Source organism: Leptodactylus fuscus, chromosome 3 (genome assembly GCF_031893055.1).
Source record: "Leptodactylus fuscus isolate aLepFus1 chromosome 3, aLepFus1.hap2, whole genome shotgun sequence".
In the NCBI taxonomy this organism is placed as follows: Eukaryota; Metazoa; Chordata; class Amphibia; order Anura; family Leptodactylidae; genus Leptodactylus; species Leptodactylus fuscus.
Genome location: NC_134267.1, coordinates 98,348,983 through 98,367,131, shown reverse-complemented (window position 1 = coordinate 98,367,131; position 18,149 = coordinate 98,348,983). Strand labels below are relative to the sequence as shown.

At 41.1% G+C, this 18,149-nt stretch overlaps 1 protein-coding gene across 23 annotated transcripts in view; it reads right to left on the bottom strand.

Moving 5' to 3' along the window:
- Positions 1-18,149, bottom strand: part of LOC142197592 (uncharacterized) — a 490,495-nt gene that overhangs the window by 277,463 nt on the left and 194,883 nt on the right. For 22 of the 23 annotated variants that reach the window (XR_012715324.1, XM_075267993.1, XM_075268011.1 and 19 more), the window contains 3 exons: positions 14,181-14,243; positions 12,299-12,322; positions 11,879-11,935 (listed from right to left, as the gene is read on the bottom strand). Coding sequence is in view for 22 of the 23 variants with exons in the window: in XM_075267993.1 (XP_075124094.1) it covers positions 11,879-11,935; positions 12,299-12,322; positions 14,181-14,243 (144 nt within the window). In the remaining variant the exon portion in view is untranslated. The remainder of the gene's footprint in view (positions 1-11,878; positions 11,936-12,298; positions 12,323-14,180; positions 14,244-18,149) is intronic. The other variant, XM_075267997.1, reaches the window with a different exon arrangement.

Genomic DNA, 18,149 nt, shown 5'->3' with positions numbered 1-18,149 from the left:
TAAAATGCAAAAATCATTTAAGTTCTTTATGTTCATTGCTAAAAATTGTAAATACCATGTACTGTATATGCTAGAGTATAAGCCAACTTTTTCAGCATATTTTTCATGCTGAAAAAGCTGTTCTCGGCTTATATACGAGTCAGGGTCCACGGAGCACAGAAAACTGGAAGGGGGAGGTCCTTTAGTGCTACTGCTCTGTAATTGGCTTGTCATGAGGTCACGTGACTGTGATGTCATCAAACGTCCTGTAGCCACTGGTATGTAACATCTGCAGATAAGGTGGAGTCTAAATCCTAGTAGCTCCGCCCACACAAGAGTCCGATCACATGGTCATGACATCATCAGAGGTCCTTTAGCACACTAGGATTTAGCATCTACCCTACAGATGAGTGGCCAGGATTCATTGTGTCTTATGGAAGATGTCTGTTGTATGGAGGAGATGAAGCTACAGTTAGTGACACACACAGGGACCTTCCTTTAGTTACTCTGCCTATTAATGTCAGGTATTTGGGGTTATTAATTTAGTTTCAGTAACTCCATGTGCCTCACATTAATAACAGTTAACCCCATCATGTCCCTCATATTAGCCCCTTTGTGCCCCATATAAGGGTTACTAATATGTGAGACGCATGGGGGTTCTAATAAAGGACCTTAATTATGAAGATACCTCATTATTACCTCCATATGTCCCACATATCAGTAACTCTTATGTGAGGTACACAGGGGGTTAATGTGAGGGACATGATGGGGTTAACTGCTATTACTATGATCCCCATGGAGTTACTAAGCCGCAATGCACATGACCAGACTTTTTATCTGCAATGGTGGATTCCCCCCCTCGGCTTATACTCAAGTCAATAAGTTTTCCCAGTTTTTTGTGGTAAAATTAGGGGTCTCGGCTTATATTCGGGTCGGCTTATACTCGAGTATATATGGTATATGTTAAACATATTGTAACAGGGGTTGACTGACCTGCCTGAATGACCTTAGATCCCTGACCACAGCTATCACCAGTGCCAATACTCAGGCAGACATTTCACATTACTTTATACCATGCTATTGGTGCCACAGTGTTGGCATACAAAACAAAAAGCCATTTTAATTTCACAGAGGTAATTTTTGGTGACTTCTTTTTTTTGCCAATCATCACTTCATCACTTTTCAACTTGTCTCACAGTTGTAAATTTTGTAACATATGTGTCACTTTCACTTTGACATAACTTCTACTATGTTTGCCTTAGAGAGCTAGAAATTGGATTTATAGGTTCATATGAGCCCTAAGTGTCATACACTATATTTTAAGCCAATTTAACCTGTGGTTTGTGCCAAACTTGTTTAATTTGGAACAAATCTTGGTCCTGAACCACCAGAACCCAAAACTAAACAAATGTTGAGCGGTTCACCCATCTCCACTCACTAGTAGAGAAACTAGATCTATTTCATAATGAATGCAGTAGCTATGACTCCTCAGTACATCAAAATTATTACCTTTGTTTCCCATCTCCTTTATAATTAACATAAAATCTTCTACTAGTTTACAAAGCTCTTCATAATGGGGCAATACCAGATGTTGTAGAAATTTTCATCTACAGTATAAACTCACTCATGCTCTTTGCTTCATCAATGACTTACCCTTTTCAACCTTATTACTTACATTGCTTTGGATTCTCATTTCCCCAAAAAAGTGTCACATAGCTTTATTTCTATTACAATAATAGTCCATGGACTATACACAGACAGCTAGAGCATGCCTCCAATTTATTAACCTTGTACATCACTTTGCACTTCACAGTATTTCAATATTGACTTACATGCAGTCAGCAACACAAAGAGCAAGCCCCCTTCACCAAATTTGAGCAAAGTATCCATACTGCCTCTCCTCTTGTTCAGTCTACTGTTTATTGTAGACATTTTGTATTCTCTGTCACTTTTACTCACAAAATTTAACTTACCATTTTACATATTTGTCATTTCACCAACTGCAAAACCATTGTATGATATAAAATGCATGAAACGTGAGATACCAGGCTGTAACTGGCTAAGGACATGTTGTGTGTTTGTGATGCTACATAATGAACTTAAACAGGACCTTTCACCACCTCCACCAACTCCAGTTTTCAGCATATGTTAAAAAGTGCCACTTCATTTCTTTTTGTAGCTCCATCATTCCCAACCAATAAATTCAGTTAGTTTTATAGCCTGATATAATACTTAGACTCTGCACTGTCAAGTGGGCAATGTCAGGCTCTGATCACAGGCAGCCAATGTCAGAGCTCAGACTCACACCTCTTGCCTGCTCCTGCCTGACACTGCCCACCTGCTAAACAGCATATCAAGCACCACAAATAACAGCACTTATTACTCGGCAATGGTAAGGGCTAGAGAAAATATTCCAACTGTACTGGAATCAGTGAAACAGCACCAATTAAATGATGCCTAAAGCTGGAAGTGGTGAATGGTTCCCTTTAAGCACATAAAATAGGCAATTTGGAAAAAAACATTAATTGTACATATTGACACAGGTATATGATGCAACATAGATAAACGAACACATTCTTCTATAATAAATAAAATACATTACTTTAATTGTAGAAGCCATATACACAAAACTGTTAAGGCAAATATTATAAAAAATGTATATATGATATATATACTGTTGAGACCAATGAACGATATGAATTTGTGGCATGACGACTGTTGTTTTCTGCCGGCTCTTAACCAAGGCTTGACGATTCCTGACATTGATCATGGGTGACACACAGTGTCTCCTGAGTGAACTCTGAAAATGTAAAAGGTTAAATAGAGGTTTCATTGTCATGAAATATGTTATGTAAGATTCTTTCATAGAGTAAATGTATAGTATGTTTTAATATTACTACAATGTTACATACAGATATAAACTTAGCTCCAGTAATAACTCTTTTATCTCAGTAAAATGGTTAAAGGCATTTAAAGGGTTAAAGTGAACCTACAATATTAAAGAGTTTGCCCTGGAAGAGCAGTTTCAGATACAGCTCGTGGATAGATATGGTATAGTTTCTGGTAGCAAAAAAACTTTTATATTATTTTCCTGAATAACCCTTTAAATGCAGGTGGCTTAACCTTTTACTAAATATTAAAAATAAATATTGAAAAACTATTAGATACCATATCTATGCTCCCATTTCGAATGAACGTTTACTATTGTAAACTAGAGAGTATTTAGTGGCAATGCTATAGGGAATTTGAAATTAAATAGTGAATTCTACACAGTCCAGTCATATTAATGTGACCACCGCCTAATTTTGACTTTAACGTTAAATAACCAATTGCAGAAGGCACGTGTCATCAGCCATCTGGGTGCACTCATCATTGTGGAAGGCATGATGGATCAACACAAGTATGCCTCTACCCTTGTGGACCATGTTCACCCCTACATGTGAATTGTTTTTCCTCAGGATGATGGCATCTACCAGCAGGACAATGCGACGTGTCATAAAGCTCGCAGTGTATGTGCGTGGTTCGAGGAGCATCAGGATGAGTTTACCGTACTTGACCAACAAGTAAATAGAAATGCAAAAAATATGTGCACTAATTAGAAAACTAACAAACCAAAAATGAAATGCACTAAAACTTGACCTTTATTACTAATTTTAAAATTGTGGTACCGTTTGACTACCACCAATAATAGGAGATATTAAAAGGTGGAATGGAGTGGTAATAACGTCCTAAATATGTAAGTCATTCAGGAAAAGGCCTTAATGTTCGACCTATACAATCCAACTGACATAGACTCACTAGCCTTAGGCTGGGTTACTGGTCTAACTGGTTTTTGTTATTTGGTTCCATGAATCACCCACAACCCCCACATACTAGAGGACAGGCATGCATACAATCGGGCTGAGCCAATATTAGGACCGCTGTTAGAACTAAGGGAAACAAGATTATCTTCATAATTCTTTGTTCCCTGTCGTCCGTACCAGTAACACAATGTGGGGAGATAGCGAGTAATTCCCCTTAGGGAGGGACATTGGTGCATGCTGAGCCTAGCACAGTGCGCTCAAAGGCAGTGGCCTCCGAGGAATGCCGACTTAGTCGGTACTGGTTTACCAAGGTCGATTCAGAGGACCAAGATGAAGCTGCAGATATTTGATCCAAAGCTAGCGCCTTGTCTTCTGCCCAAGAGGTTGAAACTGCACGCATCGAGTGGGCTTTTAGGATGGTGGGCGGAGGTAACCCTTACCATGAAAATGCAGCTTTTATCGCTTCCTTCACCCAGCATGAGATGTTTGCTTTGGAAGCCTTGCAGCCTTTCTGACTGCCTACATAATTTACCAGCAGATTTTCCGACTTCCTAAAGGAGCAAAAATGCTGTAAGTAGATACAGAGATTCCTCACCAGGTCCAAGGTATGCCATTTTTCTTCCTCGAGGGGAGAGGGAGAAGGGTAGAAGACCAGCAAGCAAATTAGTTGACCTATATTTGCACTGGATGGAACCTTAGGTCTAAAACCTGGTAGAAATCTGAGCTTTACGGGATCTTCAAAAAAGGTGATATATGGAGCCTCCGAAGAGAGCGCTTGGAGCTCTCCCACTCTCTTCACTGAAGTGATTGCGAGGAGAAATGTCACCTTATATGTCAGCCATTTCAGATCCACCTCCTCCAGGGGTTCGGAAGGAGTGATACAAAGTGCCGTTAGGACCGTACTGAGGACCCATTGGTGGACAGGAGCAGCTACTGCTGGTCTCAGCCTAGTTGCCCCTTTGATAAAGGTGCTCACTAAAGGATCCTGAGACAAACGCCTCCCCAGATAGGCGGACAAAGTGGCTACATGTACCTTCAGGGTAGAAGCGGCAAGCCCTCTGTCTAGGCTGTCCTGAAGAAAGTCCAGGATCACCCTCATTGGGGGATTGGAGGTGTCCACTTCATGATCTATGCACCAGGTGTTGAAAATGTTACCGATCCTATGGTAATTTCTATTAGTGGAGTCAGCTCTGGTGCTAGCTAAAGTCCTCAGGATGCCTTGGGAAAGTCCTCTATTCCTTAATAGGGACTGGTCAACCTCCAGGCTGTCAGGTTGAATCTCCTCAGATCATAGCATCTCAGCTCTCCTTGTGTTACCAGATCTGGGAGGGGCGAAGCCTCCAATAATTGCCTTGACTCATCCATATGAGCTGGGCAAACCAAGTCCTTTTTGGCCAGAACGGGATTCTGGCGATTCCCGAGACTTGGTCCTGTCGTATTTTCATCACTACGTTGGGTATGATGGAAATTGGAGGGAAGATGTAAATCAGCCTGAACCTCCACGGGATGGACAGGGCATCCACTGCCAAGGGGTTGTCCTCCTGATAAAGAGAGCAGAACGTCTCCACCTTGGCGTTGAGTCGGGTTGCCATAAGGTCGACCTCCGGAAGACCCCATCTCTGGACGATTTGTTGGAATACGTCTTAATTGAGAGACCATTCTCCTGATACAGGGATACCACGACTCAACTGATCCGCTACTATGTTCAGGGAGCCTCTGATGTGAACAGCGGATAAGTGGGACAGATTCTTCTCTGCCCACGAGAAAATTAAGTTTGCCTCTCTCAGAAGGGCTGGAACTCTGGTGCCACTTTGTTTGTTCAGATATATTACTGTTGTCATGTTGTCTGACCGAAACCTTGACTGCCTTCCCTTTGAGAAAGGGGGTGAAGTACATCAGTGCCAGATAGACTGCTTTCAGCTCTTTTAAGTTGGAAGTTCCCTCCTCCAGATTCCTCCACTGTCCCTGTTCTGTCATTTAGGTGGGCTCCCCATTCCATATGGGATGCATCTATTGTCAACAGGGTCGAAAGAGGTTGAACCGAGGACCTTCCGTCTTTCAGATGTCTCCACCATCTGAGGGAAAGACGGGTATTGTTAGAAAGGCAGATTTTCTTGTGCAGTCCCCGTGGAGACCTGTTCCAGGCTCCCATCTGAAGGGGACGCAAATGCCATAAAGTCCAAGGGACCGCCTTGGCTGAAGATGGCATTAGGCCTAGGACACGCATGGTGGTGCAGATTGTGATCCGCCGGGTCCAGAGAAGGCATCGGGCACTATTTCTGACTTCTCAAAATTGATTAGCCAGCCCAGTTCCTGTAGGAAGGAGATAGCTATCCAGAGGTGGTGATGGAGAATTGAAGTAGACTGAGCTTTTATGAGCCAGTCATCGAGGTAGGGAACCACGAAAAGGCCTTGCAGTCTGAGGGCGGCGGCAACGGGTGCGACCATCTTGGTAAAGACATACGGGGCTGATTAGATGCCGAAGGGTAGTGCGGTGAACTGGAGGTGCTCTATGTGGCCGGCCATAAGAACAGCTATTTGTAGGTACTACTTGTGTGGCCGGTAGATGGGAATGTGTAGGTAGGCATCCTTTAGGTCTAGGGTGACCATAACTTCGTTGTGCAATAGAAAGGTAGTTACTGAGTCTATGGACTCCATCCTGAATGGTTTCTTCTTGATATAACGGTTGAGAAACCTCAGATCTATGATCATGCGCCAACCTCCTGTGGACTTCGGAACCAGAAATACAGGTGAATAAACTCCTAGACCGACTTATGAGGGAGGGACCCTCTCTAGGGCTCCCTTAGAGATGTACTCTGCCACAGATGTTTCTAGGCAGGACTGTTGTTCCGTTGGTAAAGAAGTTGGGTGAATTATATTGCATTCCCGCGTAGGATAACCTGAAGGACCCACGGATCCATTATATGCTGATGCCATGCCACGGAAAACCTGGAAAGTTGTCCTCCTACTGGAGGACTAGCGACAGAGAGCGGCGTCCCAAGAAAAGATCTTCTTTTTGGGGTCCTCCCTGGGGGCCCCCTGACCTGCCCCCCTAGGGCAATATCTGGGATATCTCTGCCTGTATTGATTCACCGAGCATCGACCCCTAGAAAGGGGAGGTCTTCTACCTCTGGCGGCTTGGGGCAGAGATCTGCCTCTGCCTTCGGCCAGCCCCTCCTTTACGTCATCCAGCTCACAGCCTTTATATGCTAACTTCAGTTGTTGTCTTGAGAATTCTCTAAAGTAATCTGTGGCTAGATGGATTTCGCCCATGGATGCTAGAATATCATCTCTATTGACTCCCGAGTCGATGTCCCGCTCCAGACTGTCCAGATGGGCCTGCAGATTATCCGCTACCTCTGTGGAAGCGATGGCCACTGCTGCTTGGGCTGATGCAGATGAATACGCCTTCTTCAGGGTCGAATCCACTATCCTATCCAAAAGATCTTGGAGGTTGGAGCCGTCGTCGATGGGCACCACGGTGCGATGGGAAAGCTTCGAGACAGCCAGATCCACTTTAGGTGGTGGTCCCCAACAGTCTAGATGAGCGGAATTGATAGGGTACATCATTTTGAAGGCTCTTGTTGTGACATAGGCCTTCTCTGGCTGTCTCCACTATTGTTCCATCAGGCTGGCCTTGGAGGCGTCCACTTAAAAGGCCCTCCCCGTTTCTGAGGTGGACGCGGAGGCTTCCCCCTCGCCATCCTGGTCCCACAACTGGATAGCCTTCAGCAGCTTGTTAGTGTTATCCCGATGGAATATGGGCCTGCTGGAAAACGAGGACTGGTTATCCGATGAACTGGATTCGTCCTCAACCTGTAACCACTCCAAAGAGGGTAATGAAGCAGAATGCCTCTCAACACGTTGCTTCTTAGTGAGCTGAGCCAGTGAAGTACGTATATCCTTTAAGGAATCATCCTGCAAAAAAGGGGGATACTTAAAAGTCCGTGTGGACCACCCCACACAAACGGCACCGTACTCACCATGTACTCCTTAACCCATGCCACCATGTCTTTATTAGAGGAATCCTCCAGAGGAGGTCCTCTGCATTGACGGCAACGCGACCAGTCATAGCCTAAAGGCAAAATTGGGCGTTAGGAATTCCCTTAATTGGGGAACATTCAGACTGAGAAAAAAACCTGCCACCTACCATCAGGCAGTGGTATATCGCAATCAATGCACGCCAGATGTCTCTTCTTTGAAGACCTTTTCCTCCTCCCTAGTGGAGGAAGACATTACTCCGGCGTAAGATTTTTTGCTGGTGAAAAACACACCTACATATAAGACATGGAAATGGAGCACACTATTTTAAGAAAGGAGTAGTAGCACTTACCCCACTGTGAAGAGCATCAGGATGGGAACTTACCTAAGTTTCCCCCAAAGTTGTAGCTCACTTTTTACAGTTCACAACACCTTAAGTTTCTAGTAAGATGACTAGGAACATAGGAGCCCGCTAGTAGTAAGCTAGAGGGTACTGAGCATACAGACCTAACGCCCTTTAAACTTCCTGCTACAGAAAGGGGCGTGGCTCTACTGAGGTTCTCATTTAAACCCTTATTCTCACTTGCTTCTGCAACTTTGCTGGTCTATCCTGCCCTCCTTACTCAGAGTCTCTGCGTGGTCCCGGCGCGGCGTAAGGTTTTTTCCAGCGAGGACGTGGCCACAGCTTAGGAAGGCATCCCACTGGAAGTAGAAAAGACAGTGTGCCGCCGAATAGAGATCCCCCAGACTCTAGGCCGGCAGCCAAAGGTTCCGCGGCATAGGAATGATGGCCGCCATAGATAACCCACGTTAAGGGCGGCTGAGGCAAGCGGACTGCTTTTTGGAATGCACAGAAACACGGCCCCTGCGCAGACTGCAAGAGAGAGCATGAACGCTCTGACCTAGTGCTGGTAAGTTTCGAGCTTTTAGTATTGGAGAGCAAACAGGCACTTACCACTTCCTTGTTTCACTGTAGGAAGAAGGGACTGCAGCATGCCAGATTGCAGAGGTGAGAAGAAAGGGTCAATAACGGTGAATCCATAGGACCAGGTAAGTCATATAGGTCCAATTCCTTTCTGGGTTTTTTTTTCTTTTTTTTTTCTATATTTTCCTTTTAAGAAGACAGAATGTCCTCCTCACCTGTCCGGTCCTTCCACACAGGACAGAAAAAACACGCAGGGGGAGGTATCTGTGCCCTCTTAAAGGGGTCAAATGAAGTTAATACTGGCTAATTAAAAATCCGCCTGTCCTACCAGCACATAGGGGCAGAAAATACCCCATATTGTGCCACTAGTACGGACAACAGGGAACCATAAATTCTTATATTTTCATATTGCTTTATTCTTTTTATACGACTTGATGTGCAAGTCTGATTTTGTTCCAAATTTTTTTATATTTCATGGCCCAACACAGGCAAATGCTGAAGCAATGAGGTGAAATATCTGCCAAGTAAAAGCAGAACAGAAACAAAATGATTGAGCTGCAGTGAAATCACTGATCGACTTTTTGTAAGTGTAAAATATGAGACTTGGTTGTATAGACTATTCCAGTTCCTTGACATCATATTTCCAATAAGTAATCTTAATAGTTGAAATACAATTTTGAAGCGGAAAAGTGGATCAGGCTGATTCACCTGTCAGCAGAATTTCCTTTGCGCTTTTAAAATCTACTGAACCATTGGAATTGAATTTGCTACATAACTTCAGTCTAAAAGGTGAGTTTTTATGCTGGAAAAATGATGTGATATCATTTCCATAAATTACAATTTTAAAATGACAAATGGCAGGCTTAACAAGAATAATACTTTACAAATGATAAAATACATAGTCTTGATCTAGGATATTCAATCAGAGTAAATGCTATACATTACTAGCCATCTTCTATTAATCGAAATGTGCATTTCTAATACATATTGTGCGCATCACATTATTACACAGTAGTGTATGTCTATTATCACATATTAACACCATATTGAAAATGCCGCTATTCACATGTAATATCAACATAAAGTAATTGAATGCATAACTAGAAAAATACATGTTACATTAAACCAAAGAAAGGAAATCATTATACAGTATGAAACCATGCTATAGAGATGAAACAGAGTTCAACTTGACACTTCAACATCATATTAACAACACAAGTATTTTAATGACCTTTTAATGAATTTTATTGCCTTTTGTGATGAGATACTTTAGTGCAGCAAGTTCTCCAATAGCGCAAAGTATAGGCCAAATTTCCTACAGTTCCCATGAGGGATGTTCAATAACCTGTCTACCTGAATATTAAAACAAAATATTCTGAGAAATTGAACTTGCCTTAACTACCCTGGACGGTAGAGGACAACTGAGTGACAGTCCCTTTCTATAATATATGTGTATACACAAAGCGCAGACAAGACAAACAAATATACACAGGTAATCAAGAGAGCCAAGGGTCATAACCAATTGGGCAGAGCAGTACAAAATCAGAACCAGAAGAATGTTTGCAAAGAAGGCCTTCTGTACTGTATATGTTACCATGACTATCCTTTGATGGATATTACTACATAATTACACAATACAGCCCTATAGTATATAGCTTTATAGATTTTTAGAATTTTATTTAACACAGTAATATGTAATGTAATATCTAATCACATATAATAAGCATATAGCTAAAATTAGAAGCCAAAGATAAAGTTAAATTAACATTCTATGGAGGACTACTCCAAAATGTAATGATTAATGCACTATCACGACTAGTTCATTTCTTTACATATCAGAGCTGTAATACCATCACGAGTTGCCATCTTCAACTGCTTTGTTGAGTTTTTTTTATGTCTACTTAGAAATCAGTGTAAATCCATTTAAAGTCATTTCAATTCTGATTTGCTTGCCAGCCTCTAATGCTCTAGTCGGCATCAAAGAGGAGGCAATTAAAGACTGTTGAAAAGCTCTTGAAGCTAACAGGTGCTGCCAATCAATACTGCTGCCATATCAAGAAGCCTTAGACTAATTAAAGTAATAATCTAAAAAGAATTACAAATGGACTGTCATGACAAGCACGGATTGCTTGGAATTGCTGCAAATTTTGAAGGTACTTGGTACAATAGCAAAACATACAGTTGTCAGTTACCTTATTATAGAATCGAGTGTAATGTATATACTCTTCTTCTGAGCAAAATGTTACTTACTAGAACTTTGGATAGCAATTAAAGGATCAGTTTAGAACAATATCACTGTATTTGAAAGAATATTTTTCCATGATTCAAGAACAATAGCTTTTACGAGTGATGCCTGTGTTGTCCACAGATATGCATATTTCCTTCAAATGCACATAACCCAGGTAGTCTTTAATGTAGAAAAATATGGCATGCACTCTGCCCCTTAATAATAATAAAACAGTTTTCTGTGGTGCCAAAAGAAGAAAAAACATGTTCACTTACAGTTTATGTATTTTATGGTGTTCGCCTGAAGAGTCCTCCTGGATGCACAGGAAAAGGGCTCCCTCCAGCTGGAGCCGTAGCAATTGCGGTAGAAGAGAAAGAGGATCCAGCACCCAGAACTCTTGCACATGGGAATAGGGTTAAAACTTCGCTTTTATTTTTCACATTAAAAATTCGGACATCTCACAATAATGTGGTCCATATGCAGAGGTGGTACTGAAACAGTACCACCTCTGCATATGGACCACATTATTGTGAGATGTCCGAATTTTTAATGTGAAAAATAAAAGCGAAATTTAACCCTATTCCTATGTGCAAGAGTTCTGGGTGCTGGATCCTCTTTCTCTTCTACCGCAAGTCTTTAATGTAATTTTTCATGAAAGGTTTAAAATACTTCAAGGTTTTGCTTGCTTGTCTGTTTTATAACTTTATAAGCATTCATTTGTGGTGTCTTATCAGTTTTTCTGCTGCTAAAAATCCACATTATAGCTGCACTACATTTTACACTTGTCTCTTAGCCAGGGGGTGCGAGTCTGTCCCCCTCCCTTATCCATGTACTAGCCTTATTTTCATAACACTCATAAGGTTTCACAAGGTTAAAAAGGGAATTCTGGGATGAAATGACAAATAAGTAAAAATAAATGTATGCTCTACCATAAATAGTGTACATTTACACAATATACCGTACCTGCTTTCATCTCTTTCTTAATTTCAGGCACTGCCTTCTCCTTTTCTTTTGCTGTTACTGAAATAGGTAAAATGAAAGAGAATTTATTATTACATTTAAGGTAGATTTCAATAGGATTCAGTAGTCTTCACAAACTGTTTCCTTCATATAATCTTAAACGTTTATATGTTTATAAAGTGAGTAGCAGATGACCTCTAGAAGGGTCTTGTTAAGAGGTATACAATGTAGACACCCCTGTTAACAGAACATGTTTGTTCTTCTGATATCATACTAAGAACATCTGAAGTGCTAGGCTAGGCCGCCATAATCTACAGAAGATAACCAAGCATTCAGCATCCCTTCATAGATACAGTACTATATTATAAATAACATTAAACAAGTATAGTCCTACATCAGATCCCAACAGCTCATACTACATACCTATATCTCTTGCAGACTTGAAGACTAAATATAAAGAAAGTGAAAGAAACACTGGTCACAGCAAAATATTCTTTGTTTTTTTCTTTCTCAGTCTTCAAGTTAAAGGGGCTCTAACATTGGGAAAAGTCATTTTTAACTAAGCACATACTTGCATAACCTTTAGAAAGGTTAAATTATATCAGTAGTTTTCGAATAAGTCAGTTTTTATTCAAATGCTAATTAGCCTTTTCCCTGCACTCCGGAAGTGTCCATGATCACAGTCTGCTATTCTCTATGTGTATGAGAGCAGAGAGGCTGCTGTGCTGATGACTCATCTCTCTGCTCTCACACACATAGAATAGCAGACAGTGCTCACAGACACTTCCAGAGTGCATGGAGAAGGCTAATTACCATATGGATAAAAACGGACTTATTCAAAAGCTACTGAGGCGATTTACATACAAAAGGTATGTGTGGAATGGCCTTTCCAAAGGATACACAAATATGTGATTAGTTAAAAATTACTTTTCCCAATGATAGAGCTCCTTTAACCACTTTTGATGCAAGAAAAAGAAGAGAGACACCAAGTGCACTAAGTGTAGTATTATAAAAAAAAAATCTTTTGGAGTTAATCGGAGCGATAATGAAAAAGGACCGATTGGCCTCTCACCGGGAGGGGTTGTGAAAGGATCACAACACCCTAATTCACAATTGTGTAATCGATGGTCCTGGTGAGAGCGGCAGCGGTTCCAACGGCATACACTGGAAAACCGGGAAGAGGATCAAGACAAGGGGGCCTGATGCGTCCCTTGGGTTTTTCTCAAGATTGTTGCTGTGTGATTTTTTATTATTGTTTATACAATAGGTCTTTTTTGGTTCTGTTCTATTACTACAGTGACTCTGCACTTGAGAAAGGGTTTTTGTTATAACCCGAAACGCGTTGTGCTTTACTGTGTGAATTTTATTAAAGTTTGCTTTATCTACAAGTGGATTCTTGGTATATCCACACGACCTAGAGCGCGGGACCTCTTCTCCGTTCCCTTGTCTTTAACCACTTCCGGACCGCCCATAGAGTATAAACGCCCATAAAGTGGTTGCCATGCTCTGACAGCATGTACTGGTGTAACTTCAGCTGGAGCTCCCAGGTTTATTACCTTCCCCGCCTTCTCGATCGCTGTGTATACAGTGCGCAATGAGCGCTGTATACACAGCTATGGGTGCTGCCATGATGCGGATGCCCTCTGACCCGGCGGTCACGTGATCTTCCTACTGGTGTCAGCATCTTACAGGAGCTGCTGGGTCCTACAGGACCCAGATCAGCTCTGTAAACTGCGTATACAGTGTGCAGGAGGCTGTATTCCTTCTGCAACTGGGGCTAAATGTACCAGTCCCAGTTGCAGGGGAAATCATCCTCCAATCCAAAGAAAAAAGTGATCAGATGTCCAGTATTGATCAAATAACATGCACATGCTTCTAGAGAATGGACTCAGTGTTATCTGCTTACATATACAGTAGAGATAACAGACTTGCTGTTATCAGTAAACTGTAATTAGCTTAAAGACAGAGCTGTAGATAACGGTGAGAGCAGTGCTTGAAATCACTTGTCCTATCACATAGGTTCAGCTCTCCAATAGAGCTGAACCTGTGTGATAGGATAAGTGTTACACTTACACTGTGTAAACAATGGGAGGAGTAATATCACACAGTAGGAAAACAAGGTAGCATTGCTATAGCAATATATTAATGAAAACTCTTCAATTTGTATAAGTTAGCAGTATAGATAGGATCCTTGAGATGGGAAAACCCTTTAACTTTTGGCCATCAGTGGAGCAGGTAAACTCCAAAAGAAGTTAACTCGAGTCATGATCAGACAGAAACCAGTAGCTATTATTGTATATCATACCTTCTTTCTTTGGCTCTTGGACATCCTTCTTCTCTGGAATTTTTTTCTTTAGTTCTTCTTTTACTACAATGAAGTGACAGTAAATTCACGTAAGCAACATTTCAGAACATTTAAGGTTGGGGACAAATGTAGCACAATTACATTTTCAGTATAGTGAATGAGCTATATTTACAAATTCTATCCACTATATTGTATAAGGGTGAGGGTCCATGTTGTGGAAATGCAGCTTTTTCTTGTTGCAGATTTTGCTGCTTTTTTTTTGGAGCCACAGCCAAGAAAGGCTATAAAAGGAATATGAAATATATAGGAAGTACTTATACTTCTACTTTATGCTGAATCCACTCCTGGCTTTGGTTCAAAAACAGCAACAAAATCTGCAACAAAAAAATGCTGAATTTTCACAACATGGGGCCAGAGTCCAGTATTGCTATTGGTTTTACCAATGGATTTCAAGCTTAGCAAAGGCATCTAAGAGTATAAACTGTTAGAATTCAAGTTCTCTCTCATTTTGGTAGTGAGATTCGGCTCCCGGCTGTAATATATATCTAGCATCTGGCTGCAATGGTGCAGGCACAGCTCCTGTACCATCATTATTGCAATTATGATGTACTATTGCAGCATAGGTTGATAAGGGGTTAAGTTGCCAAAAATGACAGCACCCACCCGGGCTACCCCTTTGTAAGATTCATTCGACACAATATTTGAAAAAATAATTTTTCCAATGTGTGGTTTATTAACTGTTTAAGTACTAAGTTACTCGTGTTTCTGGGGTGCATAGTTACATAATAGATGAGGTTGGATTAAGACATCAGTCCATCAAGTCCAACCTATAACCCTACAGTTTTGATCCAGAGGAAGGCAAAAAATCCCACGATGGATAGACTTGCATTTGCACACAACTTCCTGTAAGAAAAGGCAGACATAGTGGAGGAGGGGGCAGCAGCCTAAACCTCTTATAAGATAGGAGGTACAGTATAACACAGACTACTTCAGACTCATTCAGGCACTGAAAGTGAATTGTAGTCACAGTTCACAGATCTGCCCACAAGGGAGGGGCAACATGGTGGCTCAGTGGTTAGCACTACAGCCTTGCAGCCCTGGTGTCCTGGGTTAAGATCCCGCCAGGAACAACATCTGCAAGGAGTTTATAAGTTCTCCCCGTGTTTGTGTGGATTTCCTCTCATTCTACAAAGACATATGGATAGGACAACAAAAATGTAGACTGTGATCCCTATATGGGGCTCACAATCTACATTTAAAAAAAAAAAAGAAAAAAAAGATCTGCCCACAAGGGGATAAGATAAAAATCAGCACTGTTAAAAAAGGTGGTGTGCAAATGGGAGACGCTGAATGTGCGATTGGTCAGGTATGAGGAGATCCAGGAGAGGGCCAAGTCGGTAAGTACTCACTAAAGCTTTATGCACATGGTCATGTTGTTTTTCACTGACCTAATGTCCATGAAAAATGGTCGTGATTGCCCTTGTAACTCCATGGACGGCATTTATACCCATAATAGTAAATAAGGGCCGTGCAATGCCCATTTTTGAAACGGCCTTCAAATTAACCCATGAATTTCAATGGATCTATTCACATGACACATCTATGTACCTTTTATCGAACAAATATAGTACATGTCAAAAGGGCTATTCTGCAACTAGTTTGTATGTTCTCCCTGTGTTTTCGTGGGTTTCCTCCGCATAATTTGGTTTCCTCCCACACTCCAAAGACATATTGATAGGGAATGTAGATTGTGAGCCCTATATGGGACAGTGACTGACAATATCTGTAAAGTGCTGCAAAATATGATGGTGCTATATAAGTAAGCATAATAAATAAATAATATTATCGACAAAGGCAAAACTTCTATATATTTAATGAGGCTTTTTATTTGGATGTATTTTTTCATTAAGAATATCAGGCATAGGATTGAATTTATAATTATTTTAATCAGTTCAATGATACAATGTAGCTGTGATAATTTTGTAGTATGTTAGTTTAGGTGGGGGTGACATTATATTCATTATTGTGAATAATAGCAGTATAATACTTTATTTTGGCATCTCCTTTCAAAAATTCAGCAATTTATGACTACACTAGCAAAATGCTTTCAGTTGCTTTGTCAGCGTTGTGTAATAAAGTAATGTCAGTTTTAAAGCATACATCAAATCTAAAAATGAAAAGAATAAAACACATGATAAGACAATCTATATTCTCATATGATTTATTTAGAAAAATCCCTTCATCTTTATGAGAACAGTCATGTGCCAAAAATGACTAATGTGTTTCAATAGATCACTAGAGTTCTGGGTTCAAATCCAACCAAGGATAAAATCTGCAAGGAGTTTATCTATTTTCCCTGTGTTTGTGGGGAATTCCTCTGGGTTACCCTAGTTTTTCCAACACTTTAAAGACATAATGATATGGAACTTAGATTGTGACCCCTATATAGGACAGTGACTGACAATATCTATAAAGCACTGCTGAATATATTGGCACTATAAGAGAAATAAATAATAAATAGCAGGCATGAAAGTTTATAAACGTTCTCTGCTTCGCTTCTTGGTCATCGCTGCCCGTGCGTGTATCCCGCTCTTCTGGAAGCGTGTAGAAGCCCCTCCTCTATCCCTCTGGATTTCCAAGGTCAATGAGATTATGCGGATGGAAGAACTTACCTCTTTCCTGCAGGACTCGACTGATGCTTACATCAAGACCTGGTATCCTTGGTTCCAGTTTCAGGGTACCGGAGAGTATCGGACGCTCCTGGGTTCTGGTCCTCTCTCTTAGAACTGACGACCTTCACTATATCTGCAGGTCTCGCTGGTACGTGGGTTTTCGGGTTTGTCTTCTGCTCGCTCCCCCTCCCCCCCCTTCCCATTCTCCCTCCCCCCCCCCCTTTTTTTTTTTTTTTTTCTTTTTCTCTTTCTCTCCCTCTCTCTCTTTTTCTCTTCTCCTCCTCTCTCTTCTATCCCCTCTTTCTTTCCTACTCTCCTGCCATGGTTTGTTACTTTTTTTTTCTTTTCCCCCTTTTCATCCCTTAATTTGCCTTACTTGGTTTGTCCAGGGATTCTCCCTGATGATTCCGTTTTGTTCGGTGCTTTCTCTTTTTTAATTGTTATTTGTCATTTTGCTTTTGTATATTGTCTTTGTACATCTCTGGGCGCTGGTTGGCCCTGATGTTCACTGTTTTTGTGTGTTATAAAAATTTGCAATAAAAACTTTGAATTAAAAAAATAAATAAAAATAAAATAAATAAATAGCAGGCAACAATACAATATGGAGGCCAGTAAAGTGTTTATTATAATATGGGGGCTAATAAAGGGGGATTTTTTGACAGGCAAATGGGGGCAGTTTTGATAAACAGGGGTTCTAGCTTAAAAATTTTGATTAGGTACCCCCAGACATAATTTTACTTTGGGCTTCTGAATTGACAGAAAATCACACTCAGAAACTGCATATAGGCACTAATGCCAAATTTAATTTGTCCTTAATTATAGCGGAAGAGGAAAAGATGTGTGGACAATTGACAGCTCATCTCATTGTAGGAGCCGAGAAAATATAACAATCCAATATATATCCATACAGTGAGAAGGAATAATGGACAAACTATCAAAATGGAGTTAACTAGAGATGAGCGAACAGCGTTCGATCGAGTACATGTTCAGTCGGACATCACGCTGTTCACAATGTTCGATTCCATACGAACACCACATTGAAAATGCACTTAAAGTTCGATTCCCCTCCCACCTTCCCTGACGCTTTTTCTGCACCAATAATAGCGCAGGGGAGGTGGGACAGGAACTATGACAATAGAGGCCATGAAAAAACTAGGAAAAAACCATTGGCTGCCGAGGACATGTGACCTCAGATTCAAACGAACAGGTGGCATCAGCTCCGATTCATTCTGTGCTTGCACTTAGTTAGAGAGATATCTGCTGAGGGCTGGTTAGGTTTTTAGATTCTGCTAGGCAG